The 14,367-nt window shown below is 51.7% G+C and overlaps 1 protein-coding gene across 1 annotated transcript in view; it reads right to left on the bottom strand.

Annotated features, from left to right (window-relative positions):
* The window catches only part of AP4E1 (adaptor related protein complex 4 subunit epsilon 1), a 163,672-nt gene that overhangs the window by 120,613 nt on the left and 28,692 nt on the right, over window positions 1–14,367 (bottom strand). The window contains exons 6-7 of the mRNA XM_075342741.1: window positions 7,545–7,704; window positions 4,798–4,964 (exon numbers count right to left, since the gene is read on the bottom strand). Of these exons, the coding sequence (XP_075198856.1) occupies window positions 4,798–4,964; window positions 7,545–7,704 (327 nt within the window). The remainder of the gene's footprint in view (window positions 1–4,797; window positions 4,965–7,544; window positions 7,705–14,367) is intronic.

The following is a 14,367-nucleotide window of genomic DNA, read 5'->3' as shown; positions in this document are numbered from 1 at the left end:
GTAGGCTTCCTGGCCTGTCTCATGGTGGCAATGACATCCTGAGATAACCCTGAAGACGCTAGGAGCCAGGACTCAATGGCCACACAGTCAGGTTGAGGGCCACAGAATTCAGATGGAAAAACGGGCCTTGTGACAGCAAGTCTGGGCGGTCTGGAAGCGCCCACGGTTGACCCACCGTGAGATGCCACAGATCGCCTCGGCCAGTCTGAAGCGACGAGAATGGCGCGACGGCAGTCGGACCTGATCTTGCGTAACACTCTGGGCAGCATCACCAGAGGAGGAAACACATAAGGCAGTCGAAACTGCGACCAATCCTGAACTAACGCGTCCGCCGCCAGAGCTTTGTGATCCTGAGACCGTGCCATGAATGCCGGGACTTTGTTGTTGTGCCGTGACGCCATGAGATCGACGTCCGGCGTTCCCCAGCGGCGACAGATCTCTCGAAACACGTCTGGGTGCAGAGACCATTCCCCCGCGTCCATGCCCTGACGACTGAGAAAATCTGCTTCCCAGTTCTCTACGCCCGGGATGTGAACTGCGGAGATGGTGGAAGCTATGGCTTCCACCCACTGCAGAATCCGTCGGACTTCCTGGAAGGCTTGACGACTGCGAGTGCCGCCTTGGTGGTTGATGTATGCGACGGCAGTGGCGTTGTCCGACTGGATACGGATCTGCCTGCCCTCCAGCCACCGATGAAAAGCCAATAGGGCTAGATACACTGCCCTTATTTCCAGAATATTGATCTGAAGGGATGACTCTATCGGAGTCCAGGTTCCCTGAGCCCTGTGGTGGAGAAAAACCGCTCCCCACCCTGACAGGCTCGCGTCCGTGGTGACTACAGCCCAGGTTGGGGGTAGGAAGGATTTTCCCTGCGACAGAGAGTTGGGAAGGAGCCACCACTGAAGTGACGTCTTGGTTGCAAGGGAAAGAGAGACGTTCCTGTCGAGGGAAGCCGAACTCCTGTCCCATTTGCGGAGAATGTCCCATTGGAGTGGCCGAAGATGGAATTGCGCGAACGGGACTGCCTCTATAGCTGCCACCATCTTCCCCAGGAAGTGCATGAGGCGCCTTAAGGGGTGTGACTGACTCCGAAGAAGGGATTGCACCCCTGCCTGCAGAGAAAGCTGTTTGTCTCTCAGAAGCTTGACTAACGCTTGCTGGGTATGAAACTCCATCCCAAGGTACGTCAGTGATTGGGTCGGTGTCAACTTGGATTTCGGGAAGTTGATGATCCACCCGAACCGCTGGAGAGTCGCCAGAGCGACAGATAGACTTTGTTGACACGCCACCCGAGACGGGGCCCTGACTAGGAGAACGTCCAAGTAGGGAATCACCGAGTGGCCCTGAGAATGCAGGACTGCCACAACGGATGCCATGACTTTGGTGAAAACCCGTGGTGCTGTCGCCAAGCCGAAAGGCAATGCCACGAACTGGAGGTGTTCGTCCCCGATGGCGAAACGCAGGAAACGTTGATGCTCGGGTGCGATCGGTACATGGAGATAAGCATCCTTGATGTCGATCGATGCTAGGAAGTCTCCTTGTGACATTGAGGCGATGACCGAGCGGAGAGATTCCATCCGGAACCGTCTGGTTCTCACATGTCTGTTGAGCAGCTTGAGGTCCAGAACAGGACGGAATGACCCGTCCTTTTTTGGCACCACGAACAAGTTGGAGTAAAATCCGCGACCACGTTCCTGAAGGGGAACGGGGATAACAACTCCTTCCATCTTTAGAGCAGCTACTGCCTGAAAAAGTGCGTCGGCCTGAGCGGGGGGTGGAGAGGTTCTGAAGAAGCGAGCCGCAGGACGAGAGCTGAACTCTATCCTGTAACCATGAGACAGAATGTCTCTCACCCATCGGTCTTGAACATGTGGCCACCAGGCGTCTCCAAAGCGGGAGAGCCTGCCACCGACCGAGGATGCGGTCAGGGGAGGCCGAGAGTCATGAGGAAGCAGTCTTGGAGGCAGTGCCTCCTGCGGCCTTTTGTGGGCGAAACTTGGATCGCCACGCATAGGAGTTCCTCTGGCCTTTCTCCGGCCTGTTGGACGAAGAGGATTGGGACTTGACGGAGGGACGAAAGGACCGAAATCTCGATTGAACCTTTCTCTGTTCAGGTCTCTTAGGTTTGGCCTGGGGTAAGGAGGAATCCTTTCCTTTGGATTCCTTAATAATCTCATCCAATCGTTCGCCAAACGGTCGCCAGAAAACGGCAAACCGGTTAAGAACCTCTTGGAAGCCGAATCTGCCTTCCATTCGCGCAGCCACATGGCCCTGCGGACTGCCACAGAGTTAGCGGATGCTACAGCTGTACGGCTATCAGAGTCCAGGACACCGTTCATGGCGTAGGATGAAAAGGCTGACGCCTGAGAGGTCAAAGACGCAACTTGCAGAGCAGAATTACGTGTGACAGCATTAATCTCAGTCAGACGAGCCGAGATAGCTTGGAGTGCCCACACGGCTGCAAAGGCCGGTGCAAAAGAGGCGCCCGTGGCCTCATAGATGGACTTCACCAGGAGCTCAATCTGTCTGTCAGTGGCATCTTTTAGCAATGAGCCATCTGCAACCGACACCACGGATCTAGCCGCCAATCTTGAGACTGGAGGATCCACCTTGGGACAGTGAGCCCAACCCTTAACGACTTCCGATGGGAAGGGGTAACGCGTGTCAGTGAGGCACTTAGTAAAGCGCTTGTCCGGGACCGCTCTGGGCTTCTGGACAGCGTCCCTGAAGTTAGAGTGATCAAAAAACGTATTGCGTGTACGTTTGGGGAACCGAAACTGGTGTTTCTCCTGCTGAGACGCCGACTCCTCTACAGGAGGAGGCGGGGTAGAGAGATCTAACACCTGGTTGATGGACGAGATAAGATCATTTACTAAGGCGTCCCCCTCAGGTGTATCAAGGTTAAGGGCGACGTCAGGGTCAGAGCCCTGAGCTGCGACATCCGCCTCGTCCTCCAGAGAGTCCTCAAGCTGGGATCCCGAGCAGCGAGAGGAAGCCGGGGAAGAGTCCCAGCGAGACCGCTTAGCCGGTCGGGGGCTGCGGTCCGGGCAGGAGTCCACCGCCTGAGACCGAGGGGCCAACCTATGAGCGCGCTGTGGCACGGACCGAGAGGGGCCTGGAGGCGACGAGCCAACAGGGGCCGGGGCCTGTGAAGGGTCCGGTCTGGACTGCAAAGCCTCTAACAGCTTAGAAGACCATTTGTCCATAGACTGTGCAATGGATTGAGAAAGTGACTCAGAGTTTCTCAGCAAAAGAGGCGAACTCTGTCCCTGCAGCCTGGTCAGGGGGAGCAGGGGGGTCTACATGAGCCAAGGGGCCCACCAGTGTCCGAGGCTCCGGCTGAGCAAGCGAAACAGGGGTCGAGCATTGCTCACAGTGAGGGTAGGTGAAACCCGCAGGTAACATAGCCCCACAAGAGGTACAGGCCGCAAAAAAAACCTGTGCCTTAGCAGCTTTGCTCCTTGTGGACGACATGCTGTTGTCTCCTAGGAGAGTGATCACTGAGGGTATATGGGAAAGGGGTATACAGCCCACCGAACAGATAGATATAGATATATACGTATCTAATCCGGCACCCTAGGGGGACCAGCACCGGGTGACCGGTGTGGCTTACCGACCGCTAATGAGCGGAGGTTGGATCCCTCGGAGCTGCAGAGCTGTTCACTGAGAATCCTCCACCGGCAGAATGCCAAAAAATGGCTGCTGGAGCTCTCAGGGGAGGAGTGGAGCCGTGGGCGGCGCCAGCAAAAGTGCGGGAATCTGGGGTCCCCACAGTGATCAGTGAGGGGGGAGGAAACATGCAGGATGCTCCAGCCCTCACATCCGACGTCAGGTCGGTAATCCCGCCCTTACCCCTGACAGGCAGGCCCGGGGGCGGGATTTTTGCGACTAGGCCGCGATGAAGCCGGGGACTAAATTTGAGACCGCGCCCGACAAGCAGGCACGGTCGGCGCGGAAGTCCACCGGCCTCCTGAATTCAGCAGCCGCCGCGGCTTCCGGGAAGAAGATGCGCTCCCTGCACAGTCCCCTATGGGAACACAGAGTACCTTTGAGTTGCAGGGCCCGGTCCCTGAGGTTGAAGAGGCTCCGGTCCGGCAGGTTCCCACAGGGGCTGCGGATGGAGCACGGTCCCAGTAAATGGATGACCGCTTAGGATCCCACTTCTCCCAGAGCCGCTTAAGGCATGGTGAAGGAGACGGCATGTGGCTCCAGCCTCTGTACCCGCAATGGGTACTTCAACCTTAACAACACCGCCGACATAGTGGGGTGAGAAGGGAAACATGCCGGGGGCCCAGTGGGGGCCCTCTTTTCTTCCAACCGACATAACTAAGTTGAGAATGCATGAGTGGATGTGTGCCTCCTTCCACACAAAGCATAAAACTGAGGAGCCCGTGATCCACGGGAGGGTGTATAGGCAGAGGGGAGGGGTTACACTTTTTAAAGTGTAATACTTTGGGTGGCCTCCGGAGGCAGAAGCTATACACCCAATTGTCTGGGTCTCCCAATGGAGCGACAAAGAAAATATATATATACATACACACACACACACACACACACATATTATACACTGTGTGTGTGTGTATATATATATGTTTATTAATATATAGATTTTATTATTTTCTTCTTTCTATGTAGGCAACATTTCCATAATCAGATGTTTCTGTATCCCATTAAGTGAAAGGATCTCTTGGAAACTGAATCTAAGTAAAGCTCTGCACACACTGTAGGCTAATGATATGCTAACATTGTCATATGTGTGCAATCTCATAACTTGCTTTTTCCCCTGATATGTTTTACCTTGGGTCATCTTTTCCCAGTAGTCTCAGGATCCTCAAAAGCTGGATCTGCAGCCAGGGTGCGGGTACACTGTGATAATTAAAGTCTACAGGTAGCTTTCCACCAACCACTTGTTTCAGGATGGTCACAAATGATCCTGTTAGATCCTTATATGCAGATGGGTTTTCCTGTGCAGAATTACAGATAAAAAATACTTTAAAATAAATTTCGTGGGCGTTTGATTGAGGGACACAAGAGACCTTGAGTGTGTGCCGAGGACACTAAAAATTACAACCATAAAGAAATAACAACAGCGCCTCCCCAGCAGGCTACACCTGGATACTAGCAATAAGATATTAAGTTTAGAATCACTGAGGAAGCAGACACATCTGGAGTTGAGACACCAGTTTCTACCAATGGTGTTTATTTTTTCTACTCTTCTCTCATCTCCTCTAGATCGAGAAACAGAGGGGGATGGGCCCCTATGTAGTCCAGACCAATGCACAAGGAGCAAAGTCTGCCAAGGGTCAGGCCGGATTACGTATCTCTTGTCTGGACAGCAGGAGCTTTTCTTTTCTAACGCAGTCAACATTCAGGTACTGGATTGGCAATCCTTGCACTTAAGATTCCTGGCCCATCAACAAATTTCATGGAGCATTGACAGAGCCAAAGATCCATACGATGAAATAGATCAAGCCTTTTGAGTACAGGAAAGTAGATCTTCTCCTCACATACCCCAGTGTTACGCTAGCTCTCAGCCCATATTCACTCCGGTGTTCGCTCCCTGTCATTCTGGCTCTTTTTTTCCTTGTAGTTATCGTGCTGCCTTCTCTTACTTTGGCAGGACCAGCTGTTTGGGCTCCTGAACCGTATTAACTCAGACAGACAATGCCCCCACCATAACTTACATCAACCATTAAAGGGAACCTGTCACCAGTTTTTTGCCGGGCAGATCAAAGTGCGCCTGCGCAGGATCTCAATGTCGGCGCGTGTGTGTATGACGTAGACGCGTCATGCACCGCAGCTTCAGAATAAGGGAGAGCAAAATGGCCGTTGTGCACCGGAGCGACCTTCTAGGTGAGTATTCTGAAGTGTTTTTTAGGTTACACCCAGCGGCCTGGGCTCTTATATACAGCATGTTAGAATGCTATATAGAAGAGCCCAGTGGTGGCCGCAGCTTCTAGGGCAAAAAACTGGTGACAGGTTCCCTTTAAGGAGGGAAGCAGAACTGAAAATGGCAGTGGTTTCACAGATTCTCGAATGGGCGAAATAAAAATCCCAGCATTCTCATTGATCCACATCACCAGCGTAGACAACTGGAACCAAGAACTTTCTGTATCACAAAGGACTAATCGTGAGATGGTGGTCCCACACATTAGATCTGTCTACAGTGGGTTACCCTAAACATAAAACTGATGGCATCCAGACACAAATCACAAAAGTATCTGGTTCGTATCTAGAGCGCGTGAACCTCTGGTGATGGCATCCAATGCTCTCGCGGTCCCATCGTCTCAATTTTCCTTCACTCATCTGTTCCCTCCTTTACCTTTGCTACCCCAGTTGCTCAAAAATATCAATTTGGAAGAAATCTCCATCATCCTTGTGGCCTAGTAGATCATGGTAAGCAAAAGACTTGCAGACATTTCGTGGAGACTTTCAGATTGACCAGACCAACTTCCCCAAGGTCCCCTGCTTCACCCAATTGCTTAGTTTATTGGAACAGGTATTAAAACAGTTTTAAAATCTTCAGATATTCCTGATCAGGTAGTGTTGACCCTGCTCAAGGAACGGAAGCCATCCTTGTATCATATTTACCATTGTACCTAGAAGGCCTATTTCTGCTGGTGCGAATCTCACAAGGTCACACTTATTTTTTTTCTCTACCATCTCTCCTTGCATTCCTATAACTGAGTCTTGAGTCTCAATTAGTCCTCAGCTACCTCATAGGCCTGGTCTCTGCCCTGAAAAGGAATACACAGAAGGATCTAGCTCATAAACCTCAAATTAAGTCTTCAGGATGTGACCCACACTGTTCCTCCTTGCCAGCCTTTCTTCACCCTGAGACCGTAACACTAAGTTTTCTCCCTTTGAGCCAATCCACAGCATTTTCGCACTCAGGCTTTCCTGGAAGGTGATGTGTTCCTGATCACTTCTATAAGGCGTCTTAGAACTCGTAGCCCTGTCCTGCTACTCTCCTTTCTGTCCATCTGGACAAGGTACTCTTGCGTCTGGTACTATAATGCCTTCTCAAGGTGGTTTCTACCTCCCGCTTTCAAGGTTCATACTTTCGCCTCAGTGGAGGAGTCTGGGAAGAAAGGTAGCAAGCAGTAGTCACTCAGGTCACTACTTAAGGGATTTGCCTCACACTTATACATATTTCCCTACTTGAGGACTGCTTTAGGACATCCCATGCTTTCCTGTGTCCCACAATGAAACACCCGAGAAAAGAGTATTTTTGGCTCCATCATAAAATCCCTTTCTCTTAGCCTTCATTGGTGGACACGCCGCCAACCCTTTTCTTGTTATTGCCCGTTAGTAGTGCTTTTTTTCTGTTTCTCCTGCTTTTCTCACTATCTGAAGCTTATTGCCAATAGGCGGGTGTAGCCTACTGTTGAGGAGACAACTTTTTTCTTTGGTTGAATTTCTTAGTGTCAGCCTCCTGGTTGCAGCACTGTACATCCATGGTTTGCAATTTCCCCCAATGTAGGCTGTGAAAGGCATTTTACGTTAAGTCCAAAAAACATGTAGGACTGAATACATTTTTATACCTTTATGACCTGCAGATATATATGTAGAGAAGCCGCCATGACACCGACATCCCGGTCACATAAAGCTTTCCTGAACTTCTCATGTATGTGTTGTACTTGAGTGGGTGCAATAAGGTAGAATTTATACAATGCCAAGACAGCTTTCCTCCTCACAATTTCTCTAGAAGAGAAAAATAAAATGTGTCATTTTTAATCATTGAGAAAAAAAAAAAATCATTAAATTTTTTCCATTTTAACTAACTGCTTTCCGAACTATTTTTAGTGAGAAAATATAGACAGCGGTTGAAATAAAGAGAATTTTGTTACTTACCGTAAATTCTTTTTCTTATAGTTCCGACATGGGAGACCCAGACCATGGGTGTATAGCTTCTGCCTCCGGAGGACACACAAAAGTACTACACTCAAACGTGTAGCTCCTCCCTCCTAGCATATACACCCCCTGGTAGCCAGTCCTAGCCAGTTTAGTGCAAAAGCTGAAGGAGGACATCCACCCACAAGTAGAGACAGAGCAAAACCCGGAACAACTGGAACCTCTGTCTACAACAACAACAGCCGGTGAAAACACACGGAACAAGAAACCTGCCAACAGGCAACAGGGAGAGTGCTGGGTCTCCCATGTCGGAACTATAAGAAAAAGAATTTACGGTAAGTAACAAAATTCTCTTTTTCTTCATCGTTCCTTATGGGAGACCCAGACCATGGGACGTTCCAAAGCAGTCCATGGGTGGGAATAAACAGAAAAACTGAGAAGTAGGCGAAACCTAACTTCACAAATGGGCGACAGCCGCCTGAAGGGATGCGTCTGCCCAAGCTCGCATCTGCCGAAACATGAGCATGCACTTGGTAGTGCGTCGAAAAGGTATGCAGACTAATCCAAATGGCAGTCTGACAGACCTGCTGAGCCGTAGCCTGGGCCTGAAAGCCTAAGAGGCACCGACAGCTCTGGTTAAGTGTGCCTTGATCCCCGGCGGGAGAGGCATTTGAGTACACTGGTAGGTATCGGAAATGGCCGACCTAATCCAACGAGCCAGGGTCGGCTTAGATGCCGAGAGGCCCTTACGCTGACCAGTGGTCAGCACAAAAGAGAGGTGCACCGCCTAAGAACAGCAGTGCGAGACACATAGATCCGGAGCGCCCGCACCAGATCCAGAGTATGCAACGCCTTTTCAAAGCGATGAACAGGAGCCGGACAAAAGGAAGGCAGGGAAAATGCCCCGGTTAATGGTGGAAGCAGCAACCACCTTAGGGAGAAAGTCCGGAGTCGGACGGAGAACCACCTTGTCTTGATGAAAAACCAAAAAAGGGGTGACTCCGAAGAGAGTGCAGCCAAAACAGAGACTCTCTTGAGGGAAGTTATGGCCACTAGAAAGACCACTTTCTGTGAAAGACGAAACAAAGAAACCTCCCTAAGAGGCTCAAAGGGGGGTTTCCGGAAGCCGTGAGGACCGGATTAAGGTCCCAGGGCTCCAAAGGCCGCCGGTAAGGCGGAATGATGTGAGATGCGCCCTGCATGAAGGAGCGCACCTGAGCCAGCCGGGCGATACGCCGCTGGCACAACACTGACAGAGCCGAGACCTGTCCCTTAAGGGAATTGAGGGATAGTCCTAGCTGCAGACCGGACTGTAGAAGGGACAGGAGGGTCGGCAAGGCCAAAAAGGCCAAAGGATACTTCCGAGCTCGAGTCATAGTGGAGATGACTTCAGGAGGCATACCAGAAGTCGTCAAGATCCAGGACTCAAAAGCCACGCCGTCAATCTGAGAGCCGCAGGATTCTGGCGGAAAGACGGACCTCGTGAGAGAAGGTCTGGACAGTGCGGGAGATGCCATGGCACCTCTACGGACAGACGGAGCAGGTCAGGGTACCAAGCTTGCCTGGGTCAGTCTGGAGTAATGAGAATGACCCGACGGCCCTCCTTTCTGATCATGCGCAGGACTCTGGGCAACAACTAGAGGGTGAAACACGTAAGACAGACGAAGCTGGGACCAAACTTGAACCAGTGCGTCTGCCGCAAAAACCTGAGGATCGTGGAGCCACGGTTTGACGGCTGAGATAATCTGCCTCCCAGTTTTCCACGTCTGGGATGTGGGCTGCAGATATGGTGGACTAGGAGTCCTCCGTCCACTGAAGAATGCGATGAACCTCCAACATTGCCAGGCGGCTGAGTGTCCCGCCCTGGAGGTTGATGTAGGCAAACGCTGTAGCGTTGTCTGACTGGACTCGAATGTGCCTGGCCACCAACAGATGGTGAAAGGCTTAGAGAGCTAGAAACACAGCTCTGATTTCCAGCACATTGATCCAGAGGGCTGATTCGGACAGAGTCCAAGTGCCCTGCGCTCCATGGTGGAGATATACTGCTCCCCAGCCGGATAGACTAGCATCCTGGTGAGGATCACCCGGGACGGGGCCAGGAAGGAGCGTCCCTGAGACAGAGGGGCCGAAGCCACCACTGAAACGAGCCCCTGGTCTGTGGCGAAGCCACCACCCCGTGGAAGGAGGAAGTCCGCTTGTTCCAACAGCGGAAAATATCCAGCCGCAGAGGACGCAGATGGAACTGGGCAAGGGAATCGCTTCCATTGACACCACCATCTGATCCAGCACCTGTATTAGGTGCCTGATGGAACGACGTCGACCGCCAGCGGAGGGACTGCTGTTTGACTAAGGGCAGCTTCACAAGTGCCGACAGAGTCTCGAATTGCGTCCCTGGGTACGTGAACTTCTGGGTCGAAGTCAGAGTGGACTTCGACAGAATGACAAGCCACCCGAATTGGTTAGAGTGGCGAGAGTGAGCGAGGCACTCCGCTAACAGTCTGCACTGGATAAAGCCCAGACTAGAAGGCCGTCCAGGACAAAAGGATCACTGCCAACCCCTAAAGGTGCAGGACCGCAATCACAGCTGCCCCGACCTAGAGAATACTCGAGGGGCCGTGGCTAACCCCAAGGGAAGAGCCACGAATTGGACCACTCTGATTGCAAAACGTAGCCAACGCTGGTGTGAAACTGCGATTGGCACATGCAGATAGGCATCTCTGATGTCGATGGATGCTAGGGAGTCTCCTTGGGTCATTGATTGATCGCAGAGACTCCATGCGAAAATGCCGCACCTGAACATGCATGAGAAGCTTGAGATCCAGGTCGGAAGGCACCGCCCTCTTCGGGGACTAGGAATAGATTTAAGCAGAAATCTCAGAACCGTTCCCAGTCGGGAACCGTTACAATTACTCCCTTGGCCTGCAGGAATGCCACAGCCTGTGAGAAGGCAGCGGCCTTGGAGCAGGGGGGAGTTGACAGAAAAAATCTGTTTGGCGGGCTGGATAGAATTCTATCCTGTAGCCGTGGGAGATGGTATCTCGCACCCACTGATCGGAGACGTGTTAAAAACCATACGTCGCCAAAGTGGGAGAGCCTGCCACCGACCAAGGACGTTGCTGGCGTGGCCAGATAGCCAGGAGGAGGCTGACTTAGTGGCAGCATCTCCTGCGGTCTTCTGAGGACGCGGCTTCGTGCGCCATTTGGGTTTACGATCCTTGGCTGAGCTAGTGGACGAGGCCGAGGGCTTAGAGAACGATCAGATGGAGGAACGAAAAGAACGAAACCTCGACTGATTCCTGCCCTGGACAGGTTTGTGGCATGGAAGAACTCTTCCCGCCAAGAGCTTCCTTAATAATTTCATCCAGTTGTTCCCGAATAGTCTGGTCCCAGCAAAAGGGAGCCCAGCAAGGAACTTCTTTAGAAGCATCTGCCTTCCACTTCCGAAGCCACAGGAGCCTGCGTATAGCGAGGAAATTAGCCGAGGCCACCGCAGTGCGGTGAGAGTCTCCAGCATGGCAGACATGGCATAGGATGAAAAGACTAAAGTCTGGAAGTTAAGGCAACCATTTCGGGCATAGAGTCCCTGTGAGGGAATGCATCTCCTCTAGAGAAGCAGAGATGACTTTGAAAGCCCGCACTGCTGCAAAATCTGGGGAGAACGAGGCCCCTGCCGCCTCCATACAGATTTGGCCAGAAGGACAACCTGGCGGACAGCAAAACCTTAAGCGAGGAGCCATCAGCCACTGATACAACGGTCCAGGCTGAGAGTCTAAACACCGGAGGGACCACCTTTGGTGAATGAGCCCACTCCTTGACCACCTCTGGTGGAAGGGGAAAACTGTCATCAGAACCACGCTTTGGGAAGCGTTTGTCAGAGCAGACCCTGGGCTTGGTCACAGTGGCCTGAAAACTGGAGTGGTTAAGGAACACACTCCTTGTTCTCTTAGGCAAGGTAAACTGGTGCCTTTTTGCCAGAGAGGGTTGCTCCTCTGATACTGGCGGATTGAGGTCCAGTACAGAATTAATGTACAGTGGGATCCTTAGAGAGGTGCCGTCAGCCACTGATAAAACTATCCGGGCTGAAAGTCTAGACACCAGAGGGACCACCCTTGGTGAATGAGCCCACTCCTTGACCACCTCTGGTGGAAGGGGGAAACAGTCATCAGAACCACGCTTTTGGAGCGTCTGTCAGGACAGGCTCTGGGCTTGGTCACAGTGGGCTGAAAACTGGAGTGGTTAAGGAACACACTCCTTGTTCTCTTTAAGGTATACTGATGCCTTACTGCCAGAGGGGGATGCTCCCCTGATACAGGCGGATTGAGGTCCAGTACAAATATAATGGACGCAATCAAATCATTAGCATCTGCATCACCTTCGGACAGATCAATGGTACATGAAGTAGCGTCCGAGCCCCTAGTAAAGACATCCTCCTCGTCCAGTGAGTCAGCTCGTGAATCAGAGCTGCGGGACGGGGAAGGACAGGGGACCCTGCGTCTCCATTTTAGAAGGACGGGGTCTGAGACCAGATGAAGAGTTCCCTGTGAGCGTTGCTGAGCGAGCCGTAGCAGCAGAAGCGCCCTGAGAAGGGGGCTAATGCATGCTCAGCACCACCGGAGCAGCTGGAGGGACCACTGATGAGCCTCCAGGCTGAGTGTTTATGTGCTCGGTACAGGCAGTACGAGTCTACATGCAGTGCATAGTAAGAACAGCCTTGCAGCCTTGCTCTGATGTGAGACATGCTGCAGAAGTGGGGACTCTGTCCAGAATGACCCCCAGCAGAGTATATAAACAGAGAATATAAGCATCTGCACAACCGGAGGTTGTGGCTTGCCAGACCGTTTAACATACATTTCTGTGCCCTCCAGTCCCCTAGCCCAGGCCCCCATTTGTCACAATGTGGTATCTCTGTGCCTATGCAGACATTGAGAACGCTGAGAAAATGGCGACCGGAGCGAGGAGAGGGGGCGGGGCCTACTCTGAGAGCGGGCAAATGAGGTATACAGGGGAGGGAATCTTTCCTCAGTGAGGAGTGTCCGTTCCCTGTGCTGAACAGCCGCTGGGCGGAGACGCACTGTCCCTCTGCATGACTGACATGCAGGGGCAGTGAAAACCGAAACTAGGCCTCAGGCGAAGCCGGGGCCTAGATTTAAACATGCGGCCAGCGTGCAGGCACCATCGGCACGGTTCTCCAGTGAAAACTGGAGAACCGGCCGGAAATGTTAACACAGTCATAAAAAACAATCTCCCCAATAAATAAAGTACAAGGGACCCCTGGAAAGACCACTTTCTGTGGTAAAAACGTCTCAGTACTTAGCTTGTGAGACGCAGGTGCCAGGTCCCTGGGAGGTGAGCGCTCCGTCCGGCAGGATCCTGAAAGGGCTGCGGATGGAGACCGGTCTCCTGCAAAACAGTGAGAACCGTGATGACTCCCACTTCAAGCCAGAGCCCCAGGGGATGGTGAAGGAGCGCGGCATGTGAAGGCTCCAGCCTTGTAAAATCAACCTTAACAGCACAGCCGACACAGTGGGGTGAGAAGGGACATGCCGGGAGTCCAGACTGGACCCGCTTTTCTTCCAAATCTTTGAAATCCAAAAAATCAAAAATCAAAAATCAGAGAATGCATGTGTGTGTGTGACCTCCTGAACACAAAGCATTGAAACTGGCTAGGACTGGCTACCAGGGGGTGTATATGCTAGGAGGGAGGAGCTACACGTTTGAGTGTAGTACTTTGTGTGTCCTCCGGAGGCAGAAGCTATACACCCATGGTCTGGGTCTCCCATAAGGAACGATGAAGAAAATTATTTAACACATCACCAATTTTTTAAGTATATATATTTCTAGAGATGCTATTGATATGAATTTCTCACCAGATGTCAGTAACAACCCATCCAATCCACATAGGCAAAAAAAAAAAAATGAAACCATAGATGTCCTTCGTATAATAATGAGACATAACACAGGAAAAAAGTATTGAACACAGTTGCTGAGATTTATTTAATACTTTGTACAAGGCTGTATAGTGGAACCTTGGTTAACTAGAACAATCCGTTCTGGGACTGTGCTTGTTAACCAAGTTACTCATTCAGCAAAGCAAGATTTCCCATAGGAAATCATTCCAATGCAGACAATTCCTTCCACAACTTGTTAAATGTCCCATCCTGGTCCCCTATTGTGTCATTCCACACACGCACAAACTCACACACAAACACACATTATGCTCACCTTACCTTCCGTTCCATCGCCGGTCTCCTGGGACTTGCTGTTCGCTAGTACGGGATGTGTATCGGGTTACCATCACGACGAGGGAGGAATTTCCGCACCCATAGCGCTGAAGTCAAAGGCAGGAGCCGCTTGCCTCTGATTGGTCAGCGCGCTGCCTTTGAGTAGCGGTGACAGAGGAAGTTCCTGCTTCGTCGCTATGGTTGCCGATGCACAGCCAATACCGGCCAACTATAGGACCCAGGAGGTCGGCGATAAAACGGTAGGTACACATATTATGCTCACCTTACCTTC

Source organism: Anomaloglossus baeobatrachus, chromosome 4, assembly GCF_048569485.1.
Source record: "Anomaloglossus baeobatrachus isolate aAnoBae1 chromosome 4, aAnoBae1.hap1, whole genome shotgun sequence".
Lineage (NCBI taxonomy): Eukaryota > Metazoa > Chordata > Amphibia > Anura > Aromobatidae > Anomaloglossus > Anomaloglossus baeobatrachus.
The sequence above is the reverse complement of the archived record's forward strand: the minus strand, read 5'-3'. Positions and strand labels throughout refer to the sequence as shown.